The 12,448-nt window shown below is 37.6% G+C and overlaps 1 protein-coding gene across 3 annotated transcripts; it reads left to right on the forward strand.

Moving 5' to 3' along the window:
• On the forward strand, window positions 330-4,895 carry LOC18787889 (transcription activator GLK1). 3 transcript variants are annotated; one of them, XM_020560722.1, is made up of 6 exons: window positions 330-2,037; window positions 2,464-2,604; window positions 3,057-3,503; window positions 3,727-3,786; window positions 3,963-4,082; window positions 4,475-4,895. In XM_020560722.1, exons 1-6 carry the CDS (start codon window positions 1,333-1,335, stop codon window positions 4,622-4,624), a joined length of 1,623 nt encoding a protein of 540 aa, XP_020416311.1. In that variant the 5' UTR covers window positions 330-1,332; the 3' UTR covers window positions 4,625-4,895. The 3 variants fall into 3 exon arrangements, with proteins under 3 accessions (XP_020416311.1, XP_007221352.1, XP_020416310.1); XM_007221290.2 differs by having other exon boundaries at window positions 3,966-4,082; XM_020560721.1 differs by having other exon boundaries at window positions 1,235-2,037; window positions 3,960-4,082.

Raw genomic sequence — 12,448 nt, forward strand, 5'->3', positions numbered from 1 at the left:
AAATTGAAATTTTTTGATTATTACAATAATTTTTAATAATAAGTGATTTTTTTCATTGTTTACCAAACGAGCTGGGCTTTTTAAAATTAAAAAAAAAAAAAACACATATCACCCTAAAAAATCAATGCCAAACAAGCACTATAGAGTGCTACAATTATTAGAATGTGGTCGTTGTATTCTAGAACACAAGTGCCGATCAATCAAGAATCAACCATGAGCAATGTAATGGGCCTTAAACGGTCTTAAGAACAAAATGTCAAGCTTTTGCCTCTACCATTTTTCAGGTTTTTCTAACTCATATTAGGTTAATTTAACATATATATATATATATATATATATATATATACTTGTGAGTGGTAGATTTGAGCATGAAATTGCATGATAATTTCTAAATTTTCTATGTGATCACATAGCTAAAAGACCCTACTTTGTCCAAAAACAATCGTATAGATTGCAGTCACATTTGTGTTGTGGAAGTCCAAAGAAAATTAAAACTAGCATACATCAATTGACTTCCAAATGATCTTTATTACACAGTTGGAGAAAAAGAAGAAAAAAGAGAGCATGATAGATAATTATCTGCCATAAAAGTACAAAGGTGAATCGGGTTTGTCATCCACATGGCTACTACCAAATCGATCATTTTCTTTTTCACTGTACAAACGGATGTACATGAGCTGACACTATATCAATCCAATTCCAATTCCAGCCCAACGGTCCTACCCAGCTGACACCAATTTGGAGTTTCTCTCTCACCTCTTTTTTAGCTTCAAAAAAAGGCTTTTAATTTTGCAAAAAATAAATAAAATAAAGCTCACGAGAGCCAGCGTGACAGATTTTCAAAAAACTTCAAAAAAAGGGCATCCACAAACCAAGTATAAACAGGAGAAAGAAAAAAATTATACGTAGCAATCTCACATAAAACAAAAACTCAAAAACAAATCTGAGAGAGAGAGATCTCAACCCAAGTTGTGGTTGAGATGCATCTGACCTCTATTCACTTTCTCCACTACGCTGCAAAAAAGAAAACAAAACCATCATCTCCAGCCCCATTATACAACTTTCTTTGTCTCCTCTCTTCTCTCTTCATTTCATCTCTCCTAATTAGTTTCCAGAAAAAAAAAGAAAAGGAAACAACCAGAGAGTATAGGTTCTGATCGAGCAGTACTAATTATTACCAGTCCACTTGAAACTAATTTTCATGGAATAAACTAATATCTTTTGCGCAGACTAGCTTGTAAGCTAGGAGTTGTTTAATTTTCAATATCAGATTATACATATTATATATATATATATATAATATTCATCTGGAGATTTTGAAAGGGTTGCTTGATGCTTATTTTATCACCTTTGAGGGATGGCCATCATCAGCTCAAGGAGGAGAAGCAGTTAGGTGGCGGCGGTAGAGATGAGGGTGAAGTGGAGGGTTTTGATTTCAATGGAGGGAATAGCGTGGGGTCGGCGGGGCTGGACTTCCCGGAGTTTTCGGGGGGAATGGGGAACCTTCTCGACAGCATCGACTTCGATGACCTCTTCATCGGCATCCATGACGGCGACGTGCTCCCCGATTTGGAGATGGACTCAGAAATTCTTGACTTTTCGGCTCACCGAGACCATGGTGACGAATATTATCATAATAACGCAAAGACGACTTCGTCCAAAGTGGAAGACCAGGAGGAGGAGGAGGAGGAGGAGGAGGAGGGTAAGGACCGTGTCAGAGCGGCAGCGGATAGTTTAACAAATGCTACTACTACGAGAAATAATCAGACCTACTCGAGCTCCAGTAATACTAGTACTACTACTACTTCTGCCACTCAAGATCAGGATCGAGATGGAGGACATGAAGAAATTGGGAGTAAAGGAAACTGCAATAGTAATATTAATAATAATATTAGTCAAATTAGGGCATCTCAGCATGAACAAAATCAGCTGCTCAATCAATCGTCAAGTCCCAAAGAATCAGCTGATCAGAAATTGGCTCGGAAGTCATCATCCACAGCGCAATCCAAGAATTCTCATGGGAAAAGAAAAGTTAAGGTAATCTTAATTACTACCAAATACATTTATTTATTATTACGAAGCTGGCTCGTGCTATGGATAGAAAGTACTCTCTCTCTCTCTCTCTCTCTCTCTCTCTCTCTCTCTCTCTCTCTCTCTCACATGGGGTCTTCACAAACTTGATGAACTGCAAAGGATTCACGGGAATCATGCAGGAGAGGCGCAGAGAGTGACTGGAATTCACTTGTTAATAATATTAATTATCAAGTTTATGAAGGGCAATAATTGAGAGAGAGAGAGATAAAGGTTTTTTTTTTTTGCTATGATGAGTGTACTTTTCTTTTTCTTTTGAATTATTTGGTAACTTTTACTATTAATATATTTTATTTTATTTTTGGTTATGTGGGATTATTTTAAAGGGGAGTAAGAGTACGTTGTGTTTTGGTGTTGTTGAATTGTGTGTAGGTGGATTGGACACCAGAACTGCACAGGAGGTTCGTGCAAGCAGTAGAGCAGCTAGGGGTGGATAAGGCAGTGCCTTCTAGGATTTTAGAGCTTATGGGAATAGATTGTCTCACTCGCCACAATATTGCTAGCCACCTTCAAGTACAATTTTTATCCCCGCCTCTTACTCTAGCTAGTTTTCATCTATATATATGCAGCTAGCTTGTTTAATTTAATTATTTTCATTAATTAATTAATTAATAATTATTGACGACCCTTTTTAACACACATCATCGATGCAGCTAGCTTGTTTGCAGGCTTGTTAATGTCAGTAGATCTGCAACTTTTTGTCTTTCTTGGTTTTTTGGGTGTGTTTCATTCAGTTTAGAGAAAAGGGTTTAATTTTTCTCCCCAAGATTGGTCCAAAAACAAGTATGGAAAAAGGGTTTTCTTCAAAGAGAAAAAAAATCTATTTAGGACTAATATACAAGTTTGTTTCTTTCACAATTTTGGAATTTGCCTTATATTTATTTTCCAATTAAATAAACTAGAATATTAAGATGGATGAAGAAGATAGAAGAAGAATTAATAATTTTTTAAATATTAATGTGCAGAAATATCGATCCCATAGGAAACATTTGCTCGCCCGTGAGGCAGAGGCAGCAAGCTGGACCCAGAGACGACAAATGTATGGGGCAGCAACTGTCAGCGGAGGAGGAGGAGGAGGAGGAGGAGGAGGAGGCAAGAGTAGTAGATATGACGTCATGATGATGAACAGCCCTAATTGGCTCAATGCACCCACCATGGGTTTCCCTCCCATACCTAGCCCTACACCACCATCCATGCACCACCACCACCACCACCAGATGATCAGACCCTTACATGTGTGGGGCCACCCCTCCATGGACCAATCTATGATGCACATGTGGCCAAAGCATCTTCCCCATAATTTCCCATCTCCAATACCACCTCCTCCTCCACCTGCACATGCATGGCCTCCTCCTCCTCCTCCACCGTCGGATGCCTCGTATTGGCACCACCCTCCCCCTCACCACCAGCGTGTAACTCTCTCTCTCTCTCTCTCTCTCTCTCTCTCTCTCTCTCTCAATTGAAATTCCATTGTCGTCTTCAGATAAGATGGTTTTTGAAATAAATTATGATTTTGGTATTTTATGTTAGATAAAATACCAAAATCAAAATAACAATCTGATTATCAAGTGTAACGAAAAAACCATCTATGAAAATCAAAATGATTAATTAAATATATTGTTGATTTTGGTGTAGGTTCCAAATGCACTAACCCCAGGAACACCATGCTTTCCAAGGCAGCTAGCTACTGCGACGGTAACAAATCATTCCTAATTACTGTTTTGGAGGTTCTAGTTAGCCTGAGCGTTTTTTGTTGGTACAATTAATACACTTTTGGAGCAGCATATATATGCATGTGATTATATTTGTAAATGGAATATTATTTTGGCTTATATAAAATAATTTTGGTTGAATTTTATTTCATGCAGCAGCAGAGATTTCCCGCTCCACCTGTCCCAGGCATTCCTCCGCATGCCATGTACAAAGTAGACACAGGCATCGCTGTCCCCTCTCCACAATCTGGGCCCCACCCTCTTGTCGATTTTCATCCGGTCAGTATCTCTATGGCTTTTTGTCCTTTTCGACTTAGTGATTTTTATTCTCATATATGAATATGATTTACAAGAATCTGCAGGGGGGATTTCATGATTGAATCGGAAACAAAAAAAATAAAAAAATTGTGATTGCATGCCTTGCTTTATTTCTGGGCTTTAGGATTCAAGTACGAAAGTCTAAACCCTAAACTCTTGATTACCCAAAAAAACAAAAACAAAAACCTAAACTCTTATAAATTTCAATGCTTCGTATCTAAACTTGAAAAGAAAAAAAGAAAAAATCCGATCTTGTATACATAAAGGAGCGTAATACTTTTTAGTTTCATCAAGGAGGAGGGATAGATTCAAACTCATGACAGTACTGATTTGGTTATATATTCATGTAACAGTCAAACGAGAGCATAGATGCAGCTATTGGAGATGTTTTATCGAAGCCATGGCTACCTCTTCCTCTTGGCCTAAGGCCTCCGGCTACTGACAGCGTCATGGTGGAGCTACAGCGGCAGGGAATTCCAAAGATACCGCCCTCCTGTGCTTGAACCAGATCTTCTACATTTCTCAAACATGTATGTTATTTGATGATGTGTTCAAGACAGAAGAGAACCCCAAAATTAATCTGACGACATGTCCTTCCGCGTAGATGTGCACATTGACCTGAACATCTGCGAGTTTTTCTTTTTCTTTTTTGCCCATCAGTTTTCTAGGCCTTGCATAAAATAATTGAGTACGTACTTCTACTTTATCTATGTACAAGAACACCTTCTTATGTTAATTAGCATATGTGTAATAATAAAGCCAATAATTTTTGTAGTGTGGTTGTTCTAGATTGTAGAGTAAATAAATTACGGCCGATAACAATTTTGTTTTTATTTTTGAATTTTTGTTTTCACTTTTTAAAAAACAAAATAAAAATTAAAAAATCGGGGTATGTGATTGTTAAAATTGAGAAGATAAAGACAAACATGTCTTAAGAGTGTAACCTGATGGTATTAAACTGTAATTAACCCTTTATAAAATTCCTCTGTAAATCCATACAGGTGGTTGCAGGGTATAGGGGCCTTTGCTTAGGTAAAGGTCTGGGGTTTGCTTTGGCCCTGGGTATTGAGGTAGCATCTCCCTTCTCTAAACTTTTGTTCATAAAAATAAAAAAAATAATAAAAAAAGGTTAATGCTGTAGTTGAACTCACAACATAACAGAATTTGGGGGTCCTTGTAAGGAGTCATTTGTCCTTGTGGACAAATCACAATTTGACATGTGCAAACTACTTTTTTCTTTTGACAATTTTAATGAGTTACTTTTACATATATGTAAAATTATGATTTGTGTATAAAAAAAAATGGCTCCTAAGAGCATCTCCTGCAGACTCTTTATCCTCTCATCCCTAGCTATTTTAGCTAAAAAGAAGGAAAATCCTCCTTCCAGCAAACTCCCTACTTGACTCTCTATTTTGGAGAGCTAACTTTTGGCTCTCTACATCTAGCAAGGAGGAGAGAGAATTTGGCTAGGAGGAGAGAGAAAAAGGGGGAGAGGGATAGAGGCATTTGGGAGGTTGGTGGGGTTGAGTTTCTACTTTTCTTTTTAATATATTTGATTTGCAAGAGAAAGAGAGAGAAAGAGAAAGAGAAAATAGTAATAAAATATTTTAGATTAGCCAAAATAGAGAACATTACTGGAGGAAACACTTTTAAGTGGTTTGCTATAATAGCTTTTTAGCTATTTTAGCTAGAATTTTGTTAAAATTTGGAGACTCTTCTGGAGATGCTCTAAGAAGCCAAGTAGTATCTGTATTTTTTAATTTTTTGGTGAAATGATTTTTTTATTTATTACTTCCATGGCCCTAGAAAAGAGAAAGAAGAAGAAGAAGAGAGAGAGAGAGAGAGAGAGTACAAAATCACTATTAGTTGCAACCCAGCACCCAATTATACGTACATTTCAATCATAATTGCAATCATGCAATGTTGCTTCAATGGGTTGAGGGCCAGAACTACTTGCTGGCAGACTTGGCTATATAGCTTAGTGTACAACTTGGGCAGAAATGTGTTTTTTTTTACAGCGCACAAGTTAGGCTTTCGACAATAGCCCACCTCAACCAACTTCCACGTGTAGTTTCTTCACTTTTTATTTTTTCTTCTATTAATAATGAGCTAGTACGTAATAGCCAATTTTTTTCTAAATCCAATAATGATAGTTGTATATGCAAGTACGGAAAATTCCAATTTAGTTATTCTTGACTTGTCCTATTTGTATTTCTTGGATTAACAGACTATTAGCCCAGTTCTTCTAAATTTATGGTTCACCCTTGAATGGATAAAAATGGGGTGAACTCGTTTGGCTAAAACTTTTATCACTCAAATCCAAATGAATTGAGTCATTTGGAACATTGTCTAAACAAAATATCATTTTGTAGTCTTGGTCAAATTGTCAATGCTCCTCAAGTATGAGTCGTTCTATAATGAGGGTGTCATATATGGATAATAGATGTAGGCATTCATATTAGCTACGAGATTCATATGAATAGTAACTTCACTTAAGTTTAATGAAATAATCCTATAACTAATATGAAAGTCCACATGAGCTGTCCATGTATGACACCCTCATTATAGAATTTCACTCTCAAGAGTTTAGAGAATAAAGGCCCAAAATGATGAAGTTTGGGTCCATTATAGTGACGCAAAGACATTTAACTTGGACCCAAATAAATGTGAGAAAAATGTGGGATAATGGGTTACGATTAAACATAGCTTAGGGTACGTTTGTTGCATAGGACCGAACAAGAATTGGGCTACTTACAACAAATGCTGTCTTGGTCCAAACATGTTATTATTTAAACGCTCAGACTATAATGAGTGGAAAGTTATAAGGGGTAAGTTATAAGGGGTTCACTTTATAGCCATCAGATCAATCCAAGGGCTGGGGAGAATTGAGATAAAGTTTTAAAATCGGGTAGGTGAGGAACCCAAACCTGAATTGAATATCCAGCACGTCCGAAAAAGAAGAAGAGGCAAGCACGTCCGAAAAAGAAGAAGAAGAGGCAAGTTCGAAGTTTGAACAGAAACAACTCATCTCTCTAAAACCCATAGCTCTGAGAAACGGTTGAAGGCAACGGTTAGCGACGGTTGAAGGCAACGGTTGAAGCCACTCCGTTCTCCAGACCCTGAAAAAGTATTTATTTTGAGTAGAAGGGGCAAAGGTGTGGATTCCGAAACAGTGAAGCGGCGAAACAGTGGAAGGGGAAGGAGAGAAGCCGTATTCGTTGGAAGTGGTAGGTTCCATTTGTGGAGCAAAGCAACACAAAGACCCCGCACAGACACCTTGCAATTGTTCAATAACCAGCATTTGGTGAGTAATTTATGGAATTTGAGTTTAGGGTTAGAGTAATGGTTTTCCCCAATTTGTACCATCAATTTTGTTGGATTTGGCATCTCTTTTTTGTGCTTCAGTTGCATGTTAATTTTTGCTTGGGTATATGTTAAAAAAAGAATGAAAATAAAGTCAATAACAAGTGAATAATATCTCAATAATGATGTGAATAAGATAATGGTGTTGAATTGGAGGAGGCCCTCAAAACCTTCCACATTTGAAGCAGTGCATAGTGCAGATTATCTCTCTGGCGCTAGAATATATATATATATATATATGTTTTGAAATAAATATGATTTCCTTTGTTATTAAATTTGCCTGAGAAACATGAGAACAGATAATAATAATAAACTCATGAATAGAAGTGCAAAGCATTTGATGAGTAATTTATGGAATTTGAGTTTAGGGTTAGAGTAACGGTTTTCCCCAATTTGTACCATCAATGTTGTTGGATTTGGCATCTCTTCTTTGTGCTTCAATTGCATGTTAATTTTTGCTTGGGTATAAGTTAAAAAACGAATGAAAATCAAGTGAATCACATATCAATAACATCTCAATAACATGTTAGTAATGATATGAATAAGATAATGGTGTTGAATTGGAGGAGGCCCTCAAAACCTTCCACATTTGAAGCAGTGCAGAGTGCAGAGTACCTTTCTGGCTCTATAATTTATATATTTTTTGAAATAAATATTATTTCATTTGTTACTAAATTTGCCTATGAGAAATGAGAACAAATAATAATAAACTTATGAATAAAAGTGCAAAGCATTTGAAATAAAGGTTGATCTATGACGATTGTGGCTGACTGAAGAAAAAGCTAGAAAGAAAGAAGGATGTGGTAATTGCTTAGCAAGCAGATAGCAGAATAGATGCTTTGCTTTGCTTCCTTCTACTATATTTCTAATTTATTTATTTTGTGTTGTGTATGAGATGACAATAATTGTCATGTGTGTGAAGTGCAGAACTTGCCTAGATTGCACTCACACTCACTCATGCATCAACCATTGATTAGAGTTTGGAACCATAAATAAAACACATGAAATTGTTTGTAATTCACATAATCATTGCATTAATAGGTATTTGCACAAAATTTTTCATATTGCTTTGATGATGTTAAAGCCTGTGATCAGTAATCCCTATGCTCATGTACTTTGTAAAATTTGTAATGTTTCTGGTTGACTAGTTGTGTAAATACCAATGTGATTGTGCAAATACGTGGTAGTATATGTGTTCACGTTATTTCATCTTGTATTTCAGGAAATGGGATCCAACGTGGAGCTGGTATGGCCAGAGTCAGAGGCATATTCGTCACGGGTGAACAACTGCTCACATGCAAATTCATCTCTAGCTGCAATTCGAGCGAAGTTGAGTGCGGAACAATTAGAACAATTCAAGACATCATGCTTTGGCCATCTTCTAAATATAGATAAGATTTAGTTTAGCGGGCAGATTGTGCATGGGGTTGTGTTACGTAGAGTAGCGGGGCAGGGTGTGAAAGACTTGGATGGACTGAGTTTCTTATTAGGGTGTGACGTTGCTCAGTTCACTCGTCAGGATTTCTGTTTGATCACAGGGCTTCGTTTTGGGGAAGTGCCTGAAGTTTCCAGTGGAGAGAGTGATGAAATTAGACTTTAGAAAAGATATTTTATAGACGAAGGAATTACATGTAATGCCTTAGAAGAAGCATTTCTAAGGTGCACAGAGGAAGATGACATCTACAAGCTAGCTCTTGTTTACTTTGCTGAGTTAGTGGTTTTGGGAAGGGACAAACATTTGAACATCAATCTAAATTACCTGACCCTTGTAGAGGACTTGGATGCATTCAACAGGTATCCGTGGGGTTCGGTGTCCTTTGACAAAACCCAAGACAGTCTATTTTCTGCACCAACAAAGTATGTGAAAAGCTTTGAAAATGAAGAGGGAAGAGGGAAGGGGAAAAGTAAGGTAACGGGAACAAGCCGGAGAAATGAGAAGGGCAAGAAGGATAAGCATGGTGAAGCGCAAAGGGGTGGATGGAGTTTTAAAGGTTTCACGTATGCTTTCCAGGTACATGGTAATAATGTTCATGTCAATTATGTTTTGTGGACTTTAAAACTTAAATAATGACTTTTGTCCTGTAAATTGTGTAGATTTGGGTATATGAATTAATTCCTAGAATGGCGGACCTGAATTACTGCAAGGTTGTTGATCCGACAGCTGTCCCGCGTATTTTGCGATGGAGAACTACTACGTCTGTTCCCGAGATGAGAAAGTTGAACAATTATTTTTTCCAGAGCAAAGAGGTTTGGTTTGCAGCCCTTAGAACTATTTATAAGATTCAATGAAATTATGAAGTAGAATGATTGAATATGACTCTTGTCTGTATTCTGAAACAGTTAGTTCAGTTGCGGGCGCTACGTTCGAGTGAAGAGGAAATGAGACAACCATATTGGAGTTGGCCACAGGATCGCCATGCTATTGTCTCGGCAGAGTCAATTCCTTCTTCATGTGCTGACCTTGATGAATTAAACAAGGTGGTAAGCTTGTTGAGGTCCGAGTTGTTTCAAGTAAAGCGAGAAAAAGACGTCCTTGAGTTAAAGGTCATACGGATGGAAAAACTTTTGGACCACTGTTTAGGTCCTCAGTTTGAGAAGGAAGTAAGGAGGGACCTAGCTTTACTGAAAGAGAGGACGAATCGTTGTGTCATCTCACATCTATTTAAGGGAAGTGAGGAAATGGATGACATTCAATGGGATGAAGGGCCAAGTAACAGAAATGAGGGAGAGGAAAAGGAAGATGAATGGATTGAAGGGGGTGAAGGGCCAAGTAATAGAAATGAGGGAGAGGAAAAGGAAGAGGAGGGGATTGAAGGGGGTGAAGTGCAAGGAAAACCAAGTGAGGTAGAGGAAGCTCAAAGGAAAAGAAGTGAAGGAGAGCAAGTGAAAATAAAAAGCAGCAAGGGAGAGGAAGCGCAAAGAAAGAGCAGTGAGGGAGAGGAAGTGAAAAGAAAAAGCAGTAAGGGAGAGGAACTGCAAAGAAAAAGCAGTGAGGGAGAGGATCCGCAAAGAAAAAGAAGGGAGGGCAAGGAAGTGAAAAGACAAACAAGTGAGGAAAAGGAAGTGCAAAGAAACCAATGTGAGAAAGAAGATAATGAAGTTATGTTGCTTGGCGATGACATTGGCGAGAGCACGGAGGGGACAAAGGTTGAGTTTACTATCGGGGACATTGATTTGGATCAACCTACAGCTGTGCTATCTCAGTTGAACATTTGGTTGAATGATAAAGGTAAAGCTGTGGAACAAGGGGTCCAATTACGGAAGAGGAAGAGGATCATTCCTATGTGGAAGATCATTGAAAGAAGGCGATTTCGCATGATGATCTGGTGAAATTGCTAAAACTTTGTTGGGAATGGCGCCATAACCCAAAGTAAGTCCCTTGTTTTTTGAGATAGAAGGCATGAGTGTATATATTTTTTAATTGTTGTGTTCTAAAACTTTTTTATATTCATAGTTTGGTGATGCAATTTGGCAACGTGGAAGCTGATATTGAATTATTCGCTTCCCTCGTCAAAGCTAATAGTTGGCTTAAAGGAGATGTAAGTTTAATTGATTAATGTACATAGATTATGAGATTGACAAGAAAAACATGTTGTAACACATTGATTTGGGGTTGTATCTCATTCGAAAGCGACAACAAGAGTTGGAGGAAGTAGAAATATCGGACTGGACAACGACCGATGTATTTTTTACGGTATGTCATGGGCCTTGACCAAGTGCTGTTAATAATTACAAATTATCCATACTTGCTTTGTGGAGGTGTTTAACCATTGATTGTTTTCTATTTGACAGAATCACATTCGTACTTGCTTTGCGGATAATAAAAAAAAAAAGAGCAGGTTGGGTGGAAAATTAGAAACAGTTTACTGAACGTTGTAAATGGCAAGGTTCCGGCGTGTGAGATGGATTGGCAGAACGCATATAAGGTGTATGCCCCTTGTATGTTGACGAAGTACAAGTATTAGGTGGCTGTAATGATTGATCTGATTTTGTGTGAAATCAATGTGTACGATTCAAAGGTTTCACTTATTCCAGATGAGATCTTAAAGGAAGAACTCGCCCCGCTTTCAATTACGATTCCAAATCTTCTCAACACCATCGACTTTTATGAAGAAGGTGTTTACGCAAACAATTGCAGCCGAGATTGGTGGTGTCTGTGGCCAATAGAGCGTGTGGATGTTCCACAATAGTCTAATCAGTAAGCACAACTTTTTATCTAATTTTATTACTTTAAATTGTCAATTACGTTAGAATGTCATTAGTTGAATTGATCGAGTTCTTGTTTTTCTTCAGAGGCGATTGTGGCATGTTCGTGTTGAAGTATATTGAGCTTTTGAGCGCTGAGATTCCGTTAGCTACTTGCACCTCGCAGAACATGCCCTTTTTTCGGTTGAAATTGGCTGCAGAGATAACACGGGGAGATGCTTACATGCCATGATATGGGTTGAACTTGGTTTAGGTACATGATGATTAAATAGGTTTTGGGAATGTCCAATTTCAAACTCATGTAAATACACAATAGAGACCTACGGGTCCTTTTCGAATTCTACCTCTGCTCCTCTATTCTTCTTCGTCTTTCTCAATCTTAGTGTATTTTTGTACATAAATTGAGGTTTAAGTTATTGGACAATAACAATTAGAACCAAAATAGTGGCAAATATTATAGCGGATGCATGCTTTCATTTTGATTAGTGTGATACTACGCTATGTTTATTCTGATATTGTCCTAAATGTATATGGAGTTGGATGCAGAGCATAGACAGAAAAATGAAGAAACTGAAATGGAGATGCTGAGGCTTGGTGAGGAGAAAAGTAAATGGATCTGTAAATCTATTGCACGTAGGCAATCTAAATGGATAGGCAGATGAGTTTTTGAAGTTAGACACATGTCATTCCCATACATAGAATGTGCCTATGGTTCCGTAAAGTATTTTTTTATTTAATGAAACAAACTTCTGTGTAAC

Source organism: Prunus persica, chromosome G3 (assembly GCF_000346465.2).
Source record: "Prunus persica cultivar Lovell chromosome G3, Prunus_persica_NCBIv2, whole genome shotgun sequence".
Lineage (NCBI taxonomy): Eukaryota > Viridiplantae > Streptophyta > Magnoliopsida > Rosales > Rosaceae > Prunus > Prunus persica.